The sequence below is a fragment of the Rhineura floridana genome, chromosome 5, assembly GCF_030035675.1.
Source record: "Rhineura floridana isolate rRhiFlo1 chromosome 5, rRhiFlo1.hap2, whole genome shotgun sequence".
In the NCBI taxonomy this organism is placed as follows: Eukaryota; Metazoa; Chordata; class Lepidosauria; order Squamata; family Rhineuridae; genus Rhineura; species Rhineura floridana.
The window spans coordinates 95,648,120-95,667,263 of record NC_084484.1 but is presented as its reverse complement, the minus strand read 5'-3'; the positions used below and the strand labels follow the sequence as shown (position 1 = coordinate 95,667,263).

At 40.1% G+C, this 19,144-nt stretch overlaps 1 protein-coding gene across 1 annotated transcript in view; it reads right to left on the bottom strand.

The window, feature by feature from the left end:
- Positions 1 to 903: 903 nt before the first annotated feature.
- The window catches only part of LOC133386083 (putative gastrointestinal growth factor xP4), a 29,765-nt gene continuing 11,524 nt past the window's right edge, over positions 904 to 19,144 (bottom strand). The window contains exons 5-11 of the mRNA XM_061629706.1: positions 17,403 to 17,528; positions 16,180 to 16,291; positions 11,600 to 11,633; positions 7,016 to 7,160; positions 4,014 to 4,160; positions 2,455 to 2,539; positions 904 to 1,080 (exon numbers count right to left, since the gene is read on the bottom strand). Of these exons, the coding sequence (XP_061485690.1) occupies positions 2,505 to 2,539; positions 4,014 to 4,160; positions 7,016 to 7,160; positions 11,600 to 11,633; positions 16,180 to 16,291; positions 17,403 to 17,528 (599 nt within the window). The 3' untranslated portion in view covers positions 904 to 1,080; positions 2,455 to 2,504. The remainder of the gene's footprint in view (positions 1,081 to 2,454; positions 2,540 to 4,013; positions 4,161 to 7,015; positions 7,161 to 11,599; positions 11,634 to 16,179; positions 16,292 to 17,402; positions 17,529 to 19,144) is intronic.

Here is a 19,144-nt window from a genome sequence, read left to right as displayed (position 1 = left end):
TTAAGCACACTTTCCCCTAATATATGCCTTTTTAAAAACATTGCGTGGTTGGAGAACTGCATTGCAGAATTCGGATAAGTGCAAATTTCAAAGGGTGGCTGTGTTGCAGTTCTCATCTTGTTTCAGAAAAAAGTGAATTTAATAGGCGCAGCGCTATGTGTGAACTGAATCCTTCTTCCCTACTTCAGATGATGGGCCATATTCCCATTTGGGCAACACATGCCAGTGGTGGATGGGACGAGAGGCAAAAATGGGTAAAGCAACAAATTTGGATTTTACCTTTTTACAGTAGGCTACTTTCTACACATACACCCGTCTACCCTTCATACAGACCATCAAGAATAATGATCAAAGTTCAAGGACACATTCTAGCCAGGCAAAAACACTCAGTGGGGTTCACACCAGGAAAGTTTTATAGGCTGGCAACCTAACAGGCTTTCCTCCTTAGGGCTGCATACAATTAAAATTACAGAATAATTAGGTTGATTTCCAGTGAACACTTTATCTTTAAATGCAGTATGTCTGTTGCAGCAAAATATTGTGACATCTTAAAGACTAACAAATCTATTATGGCATAAGCTTTCCCGGACGACAGTCCACTTCCTCAGATGCATGAAGTGTTACCTGAGTTAAAGGTATATAATTAAACACGTGCTTTGGGTTGGGCATTTAAAAAAATGAGATTAGAGGGAAAAGATATGTGGAAATGATATCAACAGGATAACTACATAATTAACAATTGATATAATTTGATACAATCTGTTGCTTTTATCTTTCTATTAAAAGTCATGAGTGTCCCCCTTCCCCTCTTTCTCTCTCACATGCACATGCTACTCCACACTCACACCACTATGCTCGTGGGTAGAGACTGCAGAAACACACAAAAAAATCTGTATGCTTTTATTTTTTAGGGTACAGCAGAGTGTTGAAGAACACACATAACTGAAAACAGAGTTCACTTGTATCCACAGGAGAGCATGTGTAAGTGTACAATTTAAGGATTAGCTCTACATTTCTTCCTGAAGATCATCATAGTAGAGAGGCAGATCCGTGGTTCATTTTTATTTTAGAGGACACATTCTAAAAACAAAATAAGATTTAAAAAAACATATTAGTGATATACTTTGAATACTTTAAGACCCTAACACACACTTGGCCCTATTAGGCTCAGTGGAACTTGCTTCCGAAGAAAACTGTACAGGACTGACCTGCAATTGGAAAATCCATTTGTTTCATTGTGTGGGCACTTCAAATATTATTAGCACACCACTCTTAATCACGGAATCATAAAGAAGTAGAGCTGGAAGGAGCTTATAACACCATCAAGTCCAACCCTCTGCTCAATGCAGAGTACCTGATAGGTGGCTGTCCCACTGCCTCTTGAATGCCTCCAGTGTTGGAGAGTCCACCATTTCCCTGGGCAATTGGTTCCATTGTCTTACCTCTCTAACAATTGGGTAGTTTTTCCTGATGTTCAGTCGAAATCTGGCCTCCTGTAAGGTGAGCCCATTATTTTATGTCCTGCTCTCTGGGATGATCATCATGAAAACCTGGTCCTCCTCTGTGTGAGAACCTTACAAATCTTTGAAGAGTGCTGTATTCAAGTACTTGAAAGGTTGTCACACACAGAAGGGCCAGGATCTCTTCTCAGTGTTGATATCCTGAGTACATCCCATTGTTGGTGAGAGTTCCATATGAAATAACTGCTCCCTTCGTTGCAGAATTTGCAACTAATTCTAAATTGTATCTTTAAGGGCATGCAACATGGTGTTTACAGCTGATAATAAACAAAGACCCCACCTTAAGGATGACACATTCTAGTCCAGGAATAACCAAAATGCTGCTCTCCAGTTGTTCTCGGACTAAACTCCCATAATTCCTGACCATTGGTTATGTTGGCTGGGGCTGTTGGAAGTCCAACAATATCTGGAAAGCATCACATTGGCTTCTCGCACTCTAGCCTACTGTAGTAGATGTGGTTAACTGTCTGTGTGCTTGACACTGGCTGGAAAAAAAACCCCTGCATACACACGTTCCTGAAAATTAAATATTGGAAGGTGCTTGCTCTGATTATTTATTTATTTAAAAGCCTACCTAAGCCACTTAAAAATGTAAATGTACTGCCCTTACGTCAATCCTGACTTATGGCGACCCTATGAATAGGGTTTTCATGAGGCTGAGAGGCAGTGACTGGCCCAAGGTCACCCAGTGAGCTTCATGGCCATGTGGGGATTCGAACCCTGTCTCTAAGTGGTATTCAAAATACAGCATAAAAACCACTAAAACAGCACTATAAAACCAAAGATAGAAGCATAATAATAGTAAAACAGGATGATACAAACAGAATTTCAGAATGGAACAAAAGTGCTTAGGCTTTTGCAAAAATCCTTCTGTAAGCCCAGGGGATGAATAACTAAACTGCCAGTTCACAATTTATTCTAGGGTTGTCTGTACCTCAGAGATCTTGGAAGTTGCTGCACGGCTGAAATCCATGAGCCACTGACTCACATGCCAGGTTGCTGAAGTGTATTGACAAGTCCTGTGAGTGAAAAGTGACATAAAGTAACACATGAACCAACCTGAAAATTATTGTCTAATCTAGTTTCATCCTGTAGATACACATGGAATGAGATCTGAATAATTCTTTTTAGAGCATTGTCTTCTTCCTTTCTTTTTGTATTTTGTTTCTTTTGTTTCAACTTGCATTTCTTCTCCTGAAGGCCTGCTGCTCCAGTATGTCACTAGAAATTTGGTGAAAATTAAATAAGGAATAAAGAGAGATGTCTGTTGTGTGCCCTGTCTCATCCTCGTTCATATTCTCAATGTGTGTATGCATTCATGAACGTCAGAAATCTCTCAAGCCTACAACACAGGGTATAGTATCCAATGTGGTGCCCTGCAGAGGTTGTTGGACTCCAGCTCCCATCATCCCCACTCAGCATGGCCAGTGATCAGGGATGGTGGGAGTTGTAGTCCAACAATATCCAGAAAATGCCATATTGGCTTCCCCTGCTATGAGAGATTTTTTTCTGTCCAACTGGTCTGTACATGGGAAGAGTAACTGATACTAGTGTAGTCAACGCTGGTGAGAAAATATGACAATATGAAAATATGACTACATGATATAGTTATTTTAGTATTATTCTTACTATTATTTTTGTTGCCACTGAGTTATATTGTTGTTTAATGGTGGGTAGGGATGGAAATATCTGTCAATTCTAGTTCTTTCAGTTTCTCAGTTTTCCTGTCTGAAGCTCAGTTCTCCACTTCTCTGCAGCATTTTATTTTTTTTAAAAAAATGAAAATTCTTCAACATTTTATTGTGAATTTCTCCTAATAAACAAATTTCTGTATGCAGTTTTGACTAATGCACACATTTTCCAAGCTATTTCCCCCAATACAATGCATTTTCTTTGCTATTTTCATAAATATATTCATTTTTATGCACATTTCCCACTAATATATGAATTTTTGTAAGCATGATTTGGTTGAAGAACTGCCTTGCAAAATCCAGGTAAGTATGAATTTTGAAGGATGGCTGTGTCTTGGTTCTCATACTATTTTAGAAAGTGTGGATTTGATAGATTTGGCTTTAAAGACAATCTGAATCTAAGTTCTTCCTCTATATATTTATTTAAAATATTTCTGTCCCGCCCTTCTACCCTATAATAGGGCACTCTGGGCAGCTTACAAAAATAAAATAAGACATGTACATAATAAAATTGTAAGCAGTAAAATCACAAAAACATTAAAATAAATTAAAATACATAAAATACAATTAAAATACATAAAATACAATCTATCTATCTATATATGCACACATATATACACATATATATAGGGATTGGTACTAAAGGGACTACAAAGGTACAATTTAACATAGAAGACATTCCAAATGGTGGGGCTTGGGGAAGGGAGGTATTGGATGTTTGTATTTTGTATTATTGCTGTGCATGTATATGTTATCAAAACTGTTTTGTCCTCAAAGGTAGCTTAAATAAATACATACATACCTGGCACATCTCTAGGAAAGAAGCACCAGATGACCCCAGCAATACTTGAGTCGAAACAGCATCCTCTGCTGTGGCATGTCTGAGCACTGATGTATGGGTAGCCACAGTTCACTCTGGCTTTGGGTTGCACTACGCATTGTTGTGGGCCTGTTAAAGACAACATTCAAATGAATTTGTCATGCTGCAATCTGATTTGGAAAATTGTGAGTCCCAGTTCAGATACTGGAATGCTGCATACTCAAACACAGCAACATTGATTTTTCACTGTCTCTGACATTATCTCATAGCCTCTAGAAACTGGCAGCAATAAATTGTGTCCTCAGGAAAAAGTTCTATAGCAGGGGTTTTAAATCGCAATACATTATAAATCAATTAATTTTATGATGTTGGACTCCAGCTCCCATCAGCCCCAGGTAGCAGAGCCAGTGGACAGGAATGATGGAAATGTTAATCCAACAACTTCTGGAAGGTACCACATCAGCTACCCCTGCTGCTGTACTATAGAATGCTAGGTCTTTGGGGACATTTACATGAACAAAGCATCTCGAATCAGCTGCCATGTGTTTCTAGCACATCTGTTTTCTTTCATGAAGATACACTGAATCAGATCTATGAGATTAGAAGGACCACTTTATTTATTTTTCTATGATAATGTGAGCCTGCTTTCCTTCTTCTCTTAAACCATTTTGACTGAATGGCCAGGAGATGAATCAAAAGAAGCTGACAGGGAAGGATAAGGACTAGATTTATGTTCAGGAAATCTATAATATTTCATCTGGGAAAGAATCCCCCCTAAACTGCCCTTCCTCCTACGAATTTCTTATGTAAATATCACTTCTTTTACCTGCTTTAAAGAGCCATTAGTGCCATTTTAACATCACCAGCCATACACCAGTCTCCCTCCTCATCTCAGACCTATTTGCATTCCTAGCAAGCAACCTCAGATAAAGGAAAACAGTAAAGACCATCAAGCTTAACAGATCAGGAAACTGAGGGTCAGAATCAATGTGAACAACAACCAACCCAGCTACTCTGTACCAGAGCTTGGAAAAGTTACTTTTTTGAACTACAACTCCCATCAGCCCAATCCAGTGGCCATGCTGGCTGGGGCTGATGGGAGCTGTAGTTCAAAAATGTAACTTTTCCAAGCTCTGCTCTGTACATATTTTCTCTACTTAGTGGGCATTTCTCTATTCTAGTATGATACCTATCTCAAAATGAAAATGGACTGCCTTCAAGTCAATTCCAACTTATGGCAACCCTACGAATAGGGTTTTCATGGTAAGCGGTATTCAGAGGTGGTTTACCATTGCCTTTCTCTGAGGCTGAGAGGCAGTGACTGGCCCAAGGTCACCCAGTGAGCTTCATGGCTGTGTGGGGATTCGAACTCTGGTCTCCCAGGTCATAGTCCAACACTCTAACCACTACACCACACTGGCTCTCCCCTATCTCAAAAGGAGAACAATACTGGGGGGGAAATCTATCTTGAGAAAATTCATATAGCAGCAAGCCTATAATCTCATCTAGTAATCCAACCTTTTAATCAGTTTTCCTTCATCTTCTGGTGCGTAGAAGGAACTTTCATTTTTTTTTCAATTGGATAACTGTAAGATTCTTCCGACCTCAATAGTCTACCATCAGAAAGTTCTGCTAGCAAACAACCTGGTCCACTGTCTCTTTCATTCTTTGCTTTTGTTCAGCATAGGATACAATGACAACAATGTAGAGCTTGATTTTCCATGTCAACATCCACAGCTTTACTTGCTGAAACAAATGGTACTATTTTATATACAATTCATTGGTGAATTAATAAAACTGCTATATTCTGCATTTTACACAACAAGGGATGGATGAATCTACTAATTTCAGTTTCATTCAGTTTCTCATTTTTCCATTCTTAAAGTTCAGTTCTCCATATTTCCACATCAGCTGGCATTTTTTTGTAAAAAGTTATGAAAAACTGCATTTTACTGTGCATTTTTCATAATATTTGCATGCAATTTTTGCTTAATATACAGATTGTTGCAACACAATTTCCTCTAATATAGTGCATTTTGTATGTTATTTTCAGTAATATATGCTTTTTCCCCCACACTTTACCCCAGTATATGCATTTTGGTATGTATTACTTGGCTGGAGAGCTGCACTGCAAAATTCAGAGAAGTGCAAATTTCAAAGGATGGCTGTGTTTTGGTTCTCATATTGTTTCAGCAAGTGTGAATCCCCCCTCCATATACATAATCATTTCAACTGAATCCCCCCTCCATATACATAATCATTTCTACCACAACTATCACCACCAAGAAAGGCCACTGTTCACACAAACAGCTGCTGTACTCAGTTTACCTGTCTCATCTACCAGCCTGGACTGTGACTGTATAGCCCTACTTAGTGTAGTTAGAGTCTGTACATTGTTTTGGACTGAGAGCAGGGGAGGTGGCTGAACGTAGTCCTTTTCCTTGTTGTTCCCTCTCTGCCAAACAGCTACTCAGTACTACTCAAGTGTCTCTATCCAGGTTATCATGTGCACAATCTCAGAGGGGAGCCATAAAATATCAAAGTGCATCCCCAGACAGTTAGGGATGTGAGGAACAGCATGCACTGGGTCACAGCCAGCTCAACTGGCTGTGGCTCTCTGGCAGATGTCCCCTGAATATTTGAACATAACCCTGCTGGTTCAGAACACAAGTCCATCAAGTTCCCCATCCCATTTTTTCACAGTACGTAGCCACAGAGAAGCCCACAAGCAGGACATGAGAGCAATAGCCCTCTCCCATTCGTGCTCCTCAGCAACTGGAGTTCAGAATCATGGAGCCAGGAGACTTTGGAGTCTTACATCTTCAAAGAGACTTGCATCTTCCTTTCACAACAAACGTTAGTGTAACACTAGTGTACATGCGGTAAAAGGGCTATTTTATAAAGCATGAAGTGGGTAGCTCTTATTTAATGTTTTAACTAGTTGATTTACTATTTCCCAAGAAAAATTAAACAGTTCCACTCACTTAGCCGGAGAATAAATCCATTAGCCAGGCTGTTGAGTCCTAGAATCAGGACAAGAGCCAATAGCAAAAAGCTCTTTGGCGCCATGGCAGCTTGCAGTCCTCTGTCCCGAAGTGTCACGTCTCCGCAAAACAAACAATGTAAGGTCTAGGCAAAAGATTTGCAGAAAATAATTTTTATACCAGTCTGTTTGTTCAACATTTTTCAGATAATTTTAATCTTGGGAGGCATACGTTTATGTCATCATGACTCCACCTGTTTCGATTGATTTAAAAATTGTATATATAACCCAGATACATTTATCAAGCAGCAGAAATGATTATTTGACTGCTAATCTTAGTGGGAGGATTCTATGGCAAAGAAAAGTCAGCCTTAAATTCTTTCCTCATGAATCATCCCTAGCCGCCCTTAAATTAATCCACATTATGTCAGTGCAGCTTGTCAATTGACCATCATACTCATCACTTGAATGGGAAGGAAACAGGTTGTGCCAAATTGTGTCAGGTCAAAGAAGTGTGTGAACATACGACTGTCTATAGATGACCATGGTGCCACACTCCTTCTTTCCACCCGTATTTGCACTAGGGGATATAAATGGATAATTTATAGCTTCCTTTGTTACCAAAGTCAGCAAAAAGCAGTTGTTTCTGAGTTAGAAACTTAGACTGCAATCCAATACACACTTGACCCAATGGAGTTTACTTCTGAGTAGACATGTATTGGATTGCAGCCAGGTAAGTGTGTACTGGATTGCCACCTCAGTTTCTCTCTGCCCCTTTGGCAGAAGGTCCAGGGTGAGAATCAGAAAGCACACTCCTGCTAACTCCTGACTGTAGCCCATTTAACAACATGCTTTGCTTATAGGAAAACTTGGCTTCGAACTAGCCGGAGGATGCTGCTAAGTAATGCAGAAGGCAGAAAAATAGGCCAAGTAGACGGAAAGGATGGCTGTTCTCACAAAGGCCCTCACATATGGGTTAGCACAACAAAGAACCAGAAGAAAAAGCTCATCCTAAAGTAGTGACTGATACCTCCATGCAGAGCAAAAGGCAAGACAAGTCCAGGTTTGTCCTAGGTGGGGAAAAATACAGTCTTGGGGATGTCATCAAACAGCAACTACTTGCAGTTAGGGATTAATTGATCAGTTAGTGTCAGTTTTATATGTGTTCATTCAGTTTTAAACATTTGTGTTTTTTTTTTTAATATAATGGATCAGGATGAACATTTATTCTCATATTCACACATGTAGTCCTTTTTAAAAAGGGGGGAGGCAAGACTAGTCCTTCCTTCCTTCATCATTCCAGCTTTGTTTGAAGAGTAAAGCTGTTAGATCAGAAGCTGCAGATGAGTCGATACCAGTGTCACCTAGGAATTAGGATAGGATTTAACAAAGAGAGGGAAGGAGCACAGAAGGGCTATATCTTACCTTTTAGCTTTGTGCAGACCAGCCTGAGGAATTCAGAGCTAGTGTTTCAGTGACTCGTAAAGCAATGGCAGAACTATTGCACAAAGACAAAGAGAGGAGGAACTCTCAAGATGAAGAGTGTGAATGCTGTGTCAGTGGAACAGATCAGCTATTGAATCGTGATAAAAATATAGATGCATACCAAGAGTTTGGTTATACAAATATCCACAAGTCGGACTTCCCAGGAGGATCCCTACGCCTGTGCAGCCTCTGAGACGAGCTCCGTCTTGGATGAAACTTATCCAGTTTAAATTCAGTCAGAAGGCTCTTTTCTGACTGGGAATAATTTCTTCCGGTTAAAGAAGAAACGTGAGATTTCCCACATAGCTTTGTTTTGATTGTTGGAGTCTGGAATTCGTCAGAATTGTCTGTCTTCCAGCAGCTCAGACAGAGCGAGGATTTTTATGCTAGCTCAGCTGGATAAGTGACCCTTTTTTTTATACGGATTAACAGGCAAACATCCTCCTGTCTACATTCATCATTTTCTTATCTATACAGCTAAAGAGATTTGTCAAAGTAACAGCAATTGAGATAACCTAGGTGAGGTAAGACTTTCCTTTTTTTATTTACGGAACTAAGGGGGAAGAAAATATAAATAGCTTATCTTTTTTTTTATTATTGCAAAAAGCTGACATGGAAAATAGCATTTTAAAGATTACAACGGATGAGAGATTTCTGATTGGATGAGATAAGAAATCTTTTTGATTTACGGCTGGGACTATTTTTTCTGATCTACTTTTTTTTTTGACGAATCTGCTCATTCTCTCTGCTACTAGCTATTTTGACGCTGTGAACTAAAGCCGTTCTTACACTTACGGGCAGATAAGAGATAAGGGCTGTCTAGCGTGTGACGTTAGTTTGTTGGAAAGATTAACTCCTTTGTAACTGGTTAAAGAAATAAGCTGCTCTTTGTTTGGGACATTGAAAATTGAAGGAGTTTTGTTCCTTTGGCTTTAAGAATGACAATTAAGAAGATCATGGATGTACAAGAAGGGACTTTATCTCTAGACATGTTTCAGAAAATAATGAATGGGATTAACTCAATAAAACAAGAACTGAGAAATAATAGACAAGCGTGGAGAATTGAATTTCACGAAATGAGACAGGAGCTGAAAGAAACTCAGGATTCTATGAGAAAGGAGAATAAAGATAGATCTGGAAAACAAAAAAAGGATGAAAGAGAAATTAAAGGCAAGGTTCAAACTATGGAGATTGGCTTAATTATGGACATGAAAAAAGATTTGGATTTCCTGGCTGTGATGGATCCTGGAGACAAATATTACAGTTTGGAATTCAGCGCTGTCCCTGAAGGAATTGAAGAGATTGGAGATAAAGATATTATCGGTTCAAAAAAATTATTGGACTGGAAGGATTTGATGGAACTTGAAATGGAGAAAGTTAACAGAATTAATCCCTGTTTTGTGTCAATGGAAAAACCTTCAAGAGATGTACTAGTGTATCATGTGGAAAACAGGAACAGAGATGCGGCTTTGCAACAATACTTCAGTGATACGTTTGGATTTGATGGCAAGAAAATATCTGTGATGGAGGAAATTCCTATCAGACTTTTATTATATGACTATGACAGCAAGATTTTTGGGTGCGTAAAGATGGAAGATGGAAGATGGAAGATGGACCCAATATGGATAATGACAGAAGAGCGATTTAAAATTACTGGACTTAGTAGATTTGATGAGTTGGATTAATTGGCATGTTTATTTAGAAAAAAAAATTGATTGACATATATCTCAAGGATTGGAAACTTCTCTTTGACTTTTTGTGGAAGATTAAAATGATATGATGTTAATGAGATTTGAAACCAACTAAGATAACCGTTGGAGGAAGGTGATTTTATAATCTATTAAGAGATAGGTTTGTTATATATTATAGATTTATAGCTGAACTATGACAAATCGGAAGTCAATATTCTTTCTTTTATATATATATATATATATATATATATATATATATATTTCTTTTTGTATTGTACTAGTTATTGATTTGTGTTGTTTTCTTTTTGTATTGTTTTGGTTTTGAAAATTGGAATAAAAATTAATTGAAAAAAAAAAAAAAACAAATATCCACAAGTCAAGAAGAGGAAGTAGAGCTTTCCGAAGCCAGAACAGGGGACTGAGATGTACTGTTGAGTTAAATGTGTAAGAGAGGAGTCATACTGGATCCACATCCATTGTGACCAAAAATCCAAACATATTTTGTTAAGATGCTGGTGATGTATAATACAGATCTAGCTACTACATGCTGTCTTAACAGCTGTTCCAAAATTAATTATAACACCTATTATCAATGTGCCCATTGTGCATGTTGCTCAAATACAGTAAAGCAGCTACCAGCAAATCCAACTGATTGGTCTCTGTTGCAGAACCAATGTAGGGCAAATGTGTATTTTCACATAAACAGTTTTCTACTAGTAGTAAATGCCCAGTAAGACGATGTGAAGATATTGATTTTACCACAACCTGCTATCAAATTACGTGAGCATTAGCCTTTAGGTCTCAGTGAGTTGCTGCTGCTCTCTTTTATCAATGCACATAGAGAGTTACATATTCCCCTTCTGTTAATTGCAAATGCAAACGTTAACTTAATTTGCCAATTCAATATTTATATTAGCTCCATTATTACAGCCTTATCTGTTAGAGTCATGCCTGTGTACAAAAAAAATCTAGGTCTCTCTTATTTTCACTACTATAAATAAAAATAGCATTTGAACTCTGAGTAATGCATTGACCAAAGGTGTAGCTGATGAGGATGGTTCCTGTGATTAATAGCACTGTATCACTCAGCATGGCACAAATGTGCTAATCTACTGATAAGTCTTTCTGAAGTCAGTTTCCATAGATAAGCAAGAGCAATGTGTCTTTAGCTGTGTTGTAGGTATCCTCCTTAATTTAAGATTAAGTATTTGAGACTCTCCAACGAGGTCAAAAGTAGACTACTTTGTTCACCAGTCATGCCCTGAGAGCAGGTAGTGTTAAGTCCTCCTGCTGCCCTTTAGCCAAAAAAGACACAGGAGTCAAAGAGTTTTCTGCTGTCAGCATTTTCTTTACTGAATATTCCAGAACAAGAACAGGAGAACAGGAAGAAAACCCCACAGGGGGCATACCTGAATGTGTTTTCCAAGCAGTCCTAAATAATCACTGGCAGAACAATAGATTAAGGCATACTCAAACAATCACAGTCATAATAACACTGACCCAGTACACTACACTCCTCCCTGCTGGATATAAACCCATAATGTCTCTACAAATTCAGGAGCTGTGGTGGCTTTCTTATTTGAGTGGGATAGTGCCTGTCATCACAGGCAGAAACGCTTGATGTGTCTGGTGGTACTGGTGACTGTGGAGCAACCACTGAAGGAATGTCTTCTTCGAGGGCAGGTGCTGATGGTGGTGACTCAGAAATTGCAGTTGGAACTCCAGTCATGTCTGGTGCTACCTCTTCGTTCTGTACCCCTGATTTCCTCAACTGGTCAATGTGTCATCTCCAAATGTTGTTGGGAGCAATCTCTATAGTATAAGAGAGTGGTCCAGTCCTTTCTTTGATTGCCCCAGATACCCACTTCTGTTCTCCTTTGTAGTCCCTCGCTAGAACAGGTTGTCCTATTGAGAAGTTTCTTGCTTCTTCATGAGAAGATTGCTCAACTTGTTTCAGTTGTTTGTCCTGATTGGGCTTAAGAAGATCCAATCTTGAACACAAAGTACGACCCAAGAACAATGCTACAAATGGTTTGTTGTTGCTGTGTAGATTTGTGACAGTGTAGGGTGTCTCCTAGTTTCTCTTTGTATTGTCTCTGCTGTGATGGGAAGACCCTCAATCTCTGTGAGAGAAAACATGTCAAAAGAATCTCCATCTGGTGCGTATTCCTCAGATTTTTCATCCTCTAGAGCAGCCTTTCCCACTGGCATTGCCAATGGTCAGGAAAGATGGGAGTTGTGGTCCAACAACATCTGGAGGCACACTGGTTGGGAAAGGCTGCTCTAGAGGTAAACGAGACAATCCATCTGCTGTGCGTCCTCTTACATTCTATTCTGTATTGGTGCCCTCTCAGAAACAATGCCCATCGCTGTATTCAGGCAGCTGCTATCGGCGGAATCCCTTTTTGTGGATTGAAGATGGACAGTAGCGGCTGGTGGTCAGTGATGTGGGTAAACTCTCTCCCATGTACGTACTGACTGAAATGTTTCACCCCCCAAAACCAAACTCAGTGCTCCCCTGTCTATCTGTGCATCATTTCTCTCTGCAGCTGTGAGTGAATGTGATGCAAAAGCTATTGGACATTCACTGCCATCTTCCATGACATGTGATATATAACTGCAGCAATGCCATATGGCAAAGCATCACAAGCCAGTTTCACTGGTAGGTGTGGGTTATGGTGCATGAGCACAGTATCAGATGTCATCATTTTCTTCACTTCCTTGAAAGCTTGTTCACACTGTTTCATCCACGGCCATATTCTAATAATAACAATAATAATATTCTCTCCACTTGCAACAAGGTATTCAAGGGGTATAGCACAGAAGCTAAGTTTGGCAGGAATCTGTTATAATAATTAATGAATCCTAAGGATTGTAGCTGGGACACGTCTTTTGGCCTTGGAGCATTTATGACTGCTCGGATTTTGTCTGCACACTTGTGTAGGCCTTGCGCATCAATAGTGTGACCACAGTATGTAATGCTAGGTTTAAAAAATTCACATTTGTCATGTTGTGCTCTGAGTCTGTAGTCTCCCAATCTCTGCAAAGCTGTCTTGAGATTTTGTAGACCACTCTTGTGGCTGTATAATAAATAGACATCTCACTATAGTGGGGAGGACTGTGACCAGGTAACCTGTGTGCCTGCTCAGTCTGCTGTCTAGGTGATAACTGTTGATGCACAACTTACTCTCTCTTTTTAAGGTTCTTCATCTTTCAACCGGACATAGACTGACCAGCCCTTCAAACAGAGGACTCCTGCAATTAGAGGATTGTTTCCTGTAAAGTAGGACCTATGGCAGTTCTAAGAAAAGGAGATATGGAGTATGGAGCCTTTGGATCTGTGGTGGGCTCTATCCTTCTGAGGCAGATATTTAGAAAAGCATATTGAAGGCATAGAAGACACTGCTTTGCTGGATATCACAGTTCATCATAAAGTGGTGGCCAAACACTTGTCTGTGTTGCCTCTCATTAAGAGGGTGCAAGTTAACAGATGAGATGTACATGTTCCCATTTGCACATGTAGTAGAAGCAGAGACGGCAAAAATATAGCAGCCTGCAGTTCTGATTTCCCTGCTTCTGCAGTAATATAGAAATCAGCCCTCCGTGAATTGGTTTAGTTTTCTGGAGCAGGAATTAATGGTGTGATCACTTAAAGTTTATTTCTTTTTCCCACAAGGGGGTGCTCACAGTATATGAGTAAGATATGCTTTATAGAATTCTCAGTCCCTCTAATACTAAACTCAGGTGGTGAGGGCAAACAAATCGTTGCGAATACAGGGCCACTGGGAAACATGAGGGAGTTATTAGCATGCTCACAGGTTTTCAGAATTACAAAAATATTCTAGAAAAAGACCTAAGGGGGATATCTGTATCTTCAAAAGTTGTGCAGAGGGAATGGAGAATTTTACCTTGAGGTTTTTCCCATTACAGTGTTGCAAGAAAACCTGCACTTGGCTGAATTTTCTCTTCTCTTAAAAATACAGAATCATTCTCAGGCCTGTTGGCTGGGGAGCTATACCTAGAAGGATTATAGGCCACCTAATCTATGATACTATGAGTGTGGCCAAAAATATCAGGCTCTGGAGTGTGCTCCTGTTCTAAACTATATTGCTAAATATCTAGCCTATTCAGAAAATACAGTTGTTTCACTTTCCATGGCAGTGTGATGAGACCTTAAAGCAGAAAAAAAGTGTTGCAAGCATTAAAAAGTCAAATACATCATTTTAGCTGTTCTTTAATATCTTGAATGCACAGAGTAGTTTCATAAAGATAATGCAGATGGAGGAAATGAAGCGCATATCTATATTCTAAAGAATAATAGCAAACATTAACAAAAAATGTAGCTATGAAGCTGAGACTATTTGGTAAATTCATATCTTTTCTCGGAGAAGATTGTGTTGTGAAAGTATTTTAAATGCTGAAAATTGGAGATTCTGTGTACAATGCATACAGATATGGACTGACATCGCTGGCAAGGAAAGAAGTAGGAAATCAGGGATAGGGAGGCAACTGGTCTGCTAATATTTTATGTTTTCTCTTTAAAGGATTCCATTGACAGAGGTTCCTGGTTCCTGTCTTCATTTCATTTCAAGCACCTGAAAATAAAGGAAGAGAAAGCTGCTTTACAAGGTAAGATTTCCTGTCTAAACTATTTATTTATTTATTGTATTTATATACACCCCCCCATAGCCAAAGCTCTCTGGGAGGTTTACAGTAAACTATCTGGAACCTGAAAAGGAGATGGGAGGACTTTCATTGGTTATGTACAAATTGGAGTTATCCTTACTCTAATCTGCATGGCTTCCTATCTGGGTTGCTCACTAAGGATCAGAGCTTGGAAAAGTTACTTTTTTGAACTACAACTCCCATCAGCCCAATCCAGTGGCCATGCTGGCTGGTGCTGATGGGAGTTGTAGTTCAAAAAAATAACTTTTCCAAGCTCTGCTAAGGATTATAGATCCATTGAAATCAGCGGATTTAAGTTAGTCATGACTTAGTCCAACTCTGTTTATTTTCTGTGTCACTGCATCTGTTGATTCTTTGTTCTCCATTCCCTTTCCTTGTTATCTCTCTGCCCTTTCTCCCTCTGTGTGTTGTATCCAATTCCGTGTGAGTGGAGTTCTGTTCATATAACAGGTTTCTCTTTTCTGTCCTTCCCCTCTGCACTCCAAAAATCTGCTCCTGAAGATCCCCAACCCTCTGGAGCTAACTTTGAAGGCATGTGGAGAGCTTGAGGGGACAGGAGAGGAAGAGGAAATTATGTTGTATGCATAAAAGCCTGTTGCACCAGTAGAGCTGCAATGTTGGATACCTACAGCCTTCTTTTCCCACCACTTTTTTGCATTTTTCCATTTAAGTTCATGCCATTAAAATAAACCCTCATATAAATTCTAAAAATTAGCAAACTTTTTGCATCTTACTTGTGGAATAAATAGATACCCATTTTTATGTTCACACCTTGGGGCATGATTTAAGTTGCCACTGTGATGAACCTTATAGTGGGAGTAGCCAGGTTCTTTTTTGTGGGGAGGGGGGAGCTGGAATTGGACTGAGTGTAGCTGGAGTTCAGATGTGATGTGATGAGATTAGAGGTTTAAGGAAATGGTAGCTGTAGTGTTCATTCATGTGCTTGAAGTAGAAATATTTCCACAGCTGTTGTTCATACAAACATTCTGATCCTCTTATCTGCAAAATAAGCCCTACACCTGTTTTTGTGACTGAACCTACACTAGTAGGATTTGAACACGTCCACATACAGATATGCACATGGAGAAAGTGGAAAGTTCATACCAATGTTTTCTTGGCAAAGATTCTTATGTGCATCCACCAAACATATGTTGGGTGCTGTCACCTTTGAAAGAGCCAGTCACTGTTGGCTTCAGATTTTGAGGAACCCTTTGTTGAAATGTCCTTGGTGGACAGCCACCTCTGTATCCTTTGCTAGTGCAGCTGCCTCCTTGCCACTGCCACCCCTGCCTATTCACTTTACCTCCCCTTTGGGGCCAATCCACATAAGTGCTTAGTAGAAGGAAAGAGCAAGGCAAGCAGAGGCTTCTCCTCCTCATTCTCACTTACATGCTTGGAGAAGACAGGGGAACAGACTGCAAGGAAGAAGAGTAGAGTGGGGTACTGTGGTCCAGCAGTAGGGCCCCTCTTACCTAGGCTGGGTGCCAATCATATTTTGGAATGGGAAGTAGAGGAGCCTAGATTCAGTCCCTACATTCCTTCCCCAAGTAGATAACTGGAGCTCTCAAAGCTGACAGCATTGACTATCTGTTCATGGTCAGGCACATTCCCAGAAACAGGAATTGCATGTACAACTCTTGTGCTGTCCTCTGTTGCTCATCCAGAGACTCTCCAATTGCATCTGCCAGACTAGTGGGCCTGTCAATTCCCAGGACCATCCTAGCTGGCAGTGGTGGTGAGTGGAGCCTTCCTTAAACCCTGAGGGAGCAGAAGGTTTCTGCTCATGGCCAGATAATACTTCCATTGATCTAATAGTGCTAGGTCTGGTAGCAGATACCTAAAAATCAAGCAAGGACTAACAGAACTGGGAACAGAAATAAATGGCTTCTGGCACTGTTTGCTTCCCCCAGCCCAATTCCAAATGAGGCTTCTTTGGGCCTTGCTTGGTCTAGGAAAGCTGCCAATTATAATATAGAAACAATTTAGTCACATAATGGCTCTAATTAATGAACAACTGATATCATTATTCTAGGGCAGGGCACAAATGATGTCTTGTGGGCAAACAATTTGAGGAAACCATTTCACTGGATTTCTCCGGGGAGAGGAGAAATTCTCCTACAGTTTCTCAGGATTGCAGCAGTGGCAATAGCGCTCCTGCTTTCTTGTTTCCTAAGATTTCCCCCCCAGCAAGCAACTGTGTTGGTAGCCTGACCACCATTTTGCATCCTCCACAATGCCACAGACCTTGTATCATTCTGGGGCATTGTAGCAGGGGGGGAGGAGAGAGAGAGAGAGAGAGAGAGAGATTCTAAGAAAATTCTGCAAAGTGGTCTTTTTGTAAGGAGGGGGTGAGAAAAGGGATTCGGGCTCAGAAAAATGTCTTCTGAGAAAGCTCTACATTATTAACTGAGCTCTACATTATTAACACACAGTTGTTATCGTTCTCAGTTACTAAATGGAAAGAAGTAAAAGTCTGATGTTGCAGACTGATAAAAATATAATATTTTACACAAATGTACTACTCACGATAGTAACACCATTTGGCATTAGGGATTGCGCTGCTGAAACAGCACCCTTTACGCAGACATGTGCTTCTAGCTATCCCACGATATCCACAATCCTGTCTCCTGCTTGGAATTACATTACATGAACCTTTTCAAAGGAGAAAAATGCAGATTTCAGAGCTCATGAATATAGTTTAATTTATGTTTATATTAATATTAGCTATGAAAGACAAATAGGATGCAGTCAGATCACCAATGTCCTCCTAAAATCTGAATGTAAAACAATAATCTGTTTGCTGGCAGCTGCTTTGTGGGTACGTGTGCAAAAGTATGTTCAATGAGAACCTTTACCTTAAAAGAGCGAAGTCAATCACACACAAACGGAAAGCACTGCACTTCTATTAGCTTCATTATTTGTTGCCTAAGTTCAGGACACTGCAAAGGTATGGGGAAAATACCAGGAAGACTCCAGGAAACTGTATGTCCTCAGACCTTAGGAAAAAGGTGCTGTGTGATCCCTCAACTGGTCTAATGAGACACAAAGAAACTCCCCAAACCAAATGAGTCTCTTCATATATGCTCTGAAAACCTCCTCCTGCCATGTCTCTAGTGATCACATGATTTTTTTTAAAAAAAAATGGTGATGCCAAAAACTATCATTGTTGATCACATCACTAAAAGGATTCACGGAGGCAAGCAAAGAAATCGGCAGAAAATACAAAGGCTGGTTTTTCCTTCTGAACTTTCTTCCCCAATGCCTCATTGTTAATTTAGACCTCTTTATTGTTATTTATTTATTTATTTATCGCATTTGTATACCACCCCATAGCCAAAGCTCTATGGGTGGTTGACAACAATTAAAAACATTAAAAACAAATATATAAATTTAAAAACACATTTTTTAAAAAAGCCATTTAAAAACACATGCCAAAATGCCTGGGAGAGGAGGAAAGTCTTGACCTGGCGCCAAAAAGATAACAGTGTTGGCGCCAGGCACACCTCATCAAACAAATCATTTCATAATTTGGGGGCCACAACTGAGAAGGCCCTCTCCCTTGTTGTCAGACTCCCAGCTTCCCTCGGAGGAGGCACCCGGAGGAGGCACCCGGAGGAGGGCCTTCGATGTTGAGCGTAGCGTATGGGTGGGTTCATGTCGGGAGAGGTGTTCCATCAGGTATTGTGGTCCTAAGCCATGTAAGGCTTTATAGGTTAAAATCAGCACCTTCAATCGAGCTTGGAAACATACAGGCAGCCAATGCAAGTGGGCGAGAATCAGTTTTATATGTTCATACCATCTGGTCCCTGTTACCAATCTGGCTGCTGCATTTTGCACAAACTGCAGCTTCCGACCCGTCTTCAAAGGCAGCCTCATGTAGAGCACATTGCAGTTAGTATTGTAGATTCATTTACTTTTACTATTAGAATTTAACCCCAACCCCAGCCCCAGCCCCCCCATCACAAACATGGAGATGAGCGCAGTTAGGGTGTAAGATGGCACTGCATTCCAAAATGCTTGATGATGCATGGAGAAGTTAAAGAAAGTTGAAACCCATCAATCTGAATGGAGTTCACCAGCCATTGTATTCTGGCCTGCCAAGTGCTCCACAACCTCAACAATATAACAGAAGCAGGACTTTCCCCAAGCCTCTAGTGGATCACCATGTATGGTAGGTAGACTTTGTTTGGTTTGGACACTCACAAGTGGTGCACGCATGGTCATGACTCTTGCCAGCCCATTACCTCTTGTCTCACCCCCCCCCCAGT